The sequence below is a fragment of the Vollenhovia emeryi genome, unplaced genomic scaffold (genome assembly GCF_000949405.1).
Source record: "Vollenhovia emeryi isolate VEMERY1.0 unplaced genomic scaffold, V.emery_V1.0 DF945816.1, whole genome shotgun sequence".
Classification (NCBI taxonomy): domain Eukaryota; kingdom Metazoa; phylum Arthropoda; class Insecta; order Hymenoptera; family Formicidae; genus Vollenhovia; species Vollenhovia emeryi.
Window position 1 is genome coordinate 1 of NW_011960550.1, and position 2071 is coordinate 2071.

The 2071-nt window shown below is 34.0% G+C and overlaps 1 protein-coding gene across 1 annotated transcript; it reads right to left on the minus strand.

Annotated features, from left to right (window-relative positions):
- Positions 1–379: 379 nt before the first annotated feature.
- LOC105560690 lies at positions 380–1585 on the minus strand (the record flags this gene model as incomplete). The annotated part of the gene is made up of 1 exon (XM_012010013.1): positions 380–1585. A coding segment is annotated over one exon (1206 nt), but the record flags the coding sequence as incomplete, so codon positions are not given.
- Positions 1586–2071: the final 486 nt, after the last annotated feature.

Genomic DNA, 2071 nt, shown 5'->3' on the forward strand with positions numbered 1-2071 from the left:
TTTTCTTTTAGTGGTCTAATAAAACGAGACAATTTGTTTAGGAGTCTATATCCCACTGAGAGAGAAGTTTTTTTAAAAAAAGAGCCAACGGTATTTTTCAAGCGATCAATATATGGGAAAACTAAGTACTTCTTACTTTCTTTTTCCTGATTTGTATCACAATTAAGACTGTTAAGATTTATGGATCTTATCCTCTTTTTAATTGTGTTGAATATGAGTTGTAGTGGGTAACCGTTGTCCATAAGAATATCGATGCAGTGTTTTATGTTTTTCTCATGGAAGGAAATATGAGATAACTTTAGAGCTCGATCTACTAGTCCGTAAATAGTGCCAATCTTATGGCACATCGGGTGGTTTGAGAAATAAGAGAGATATCTACCTGAGAACGTCTTTTTGTGGTACCAATCTATAAGCAAGTTATTGTCTTGAATTAAAATTTTTAGATCTAAAAAGGAAATTGTGCGTTCATTTTCAATTTCTAACGTAAATTGTAGTCTTTGATGATATGAGTTAAACTTTTCAAGAATGTCGTTAATGGAATCAGAGTGTACTAATAACAGGATGTCATCTACGTAACGAACATAAAAGGAGGTATGGATATCTCTAAGTACGAATTCTTCGAGGTCCTGCATTACAAGGTCAGCAATCAAGGGAGAGATAGGGGATCCCATGGGTGTACCAAATGTTTGTTTATAAGTAATACCGTTGAATGTGAAGTATGTGGAGTGTAATAAGAGTTTGATGGCCGTTATAAATTCGTGTTTTGGAATCTTTGTATTTTTCTCAATTAGATTCCATCTTTTAGTTATACTTTCAAGGGCAAGATCAAGAGGAACATTGGTGAAAAGAGAGACTACATCTAGGGAAATAAAAACTTCAGAATCTAAAAGAGTCTTCTCGGCCAATGCTCTATATAGATCAAAACTGTTATTTATATGACCGATTGCGGGTGGAATGCTCTTCGAGATGATAGAGTTTATAAAGGAGGCGAATTCATGAAGTGGAGAATTGATGGAAGAGATGATAATCCGCAGTGGATAGTTTTCTTTATGGATCTTAGGAAGTCCGTAGGCTTTGGGTAATGAGGTGTCGCTGGATTTTAATTGGAAGTGTTGTAGTTCAGAGATGTATTTGTTATTCGCCCAATTTTTTAGTAAATTATTAAGTTTTTTCTCTAGTATACCGGATGGGTCTTTGTTTACCACTTCATACGTTTCCCTGTCGTCAAGTATATCTGTCATTTTTTTAAAATACAGGCTCTTATCTATCGCTACAGTGATATTTCCCTTGTCTGCTCTGGTGAAAAGGATATCCGGGTTTTCTCTTTGAAATTCTATCGTGGAGTCTAGCATATTTTTAAAATTTTTTTCGGTTTTTTGCAGTTGATTATTGTTTATAAGGTTGTGAAATTGAGGTAGAATCGTATTTCTCAACGTGATTCTGTTGTTTAATAGCTGTCTTCTAGTATCACTTTCTAAGTCTTTTATAAACTCATGAATAGAGTTCTTTTTGTTGAAAACGTTAGGAAGGCTAAAATTTCCACCTAATTGTAGTAAATTTGATACCTTGTTAGGAATAGAAGTGCCTGTCAAATTTATAAACCATTTATTATTAGTGTTTTCTAGTGGATTAATCGGATGGACTGAATATTCCGTTGGAGAAATAACGATGTTTTTGTTAATAACGTTTGTGTTGTTGTGAAGAGAGGTGGAGGAAGGAAGAGAAATTGGTTTAATGTTTTTTAGGAAGAGTGCTTGTTTTGCAGTTAACAAGTTATCTATCTTTTTGCTATGTTTTTGTGAAAGTTTAAATAAATGATTGTTAAAAGAGGAAAGATGATGTTCCATAATGTTGTATAGGATATGTGGAGGGAATGCGATTTTGAGGTGATGAAAGTGAGTGTGGGCACGTTTTTTTTATAGAAATAGAGGTAATTATTTAGATTAACACACCCACCTCCAATAACCTTGGGCTTGACATATATTATAGAGGTCACCCTCCTGAGTAACCCTCAGAAGGATTTAGCCGGCGCTCGTTGTTTATTAAAAAGTTATTAAAAAAACAATGTCAA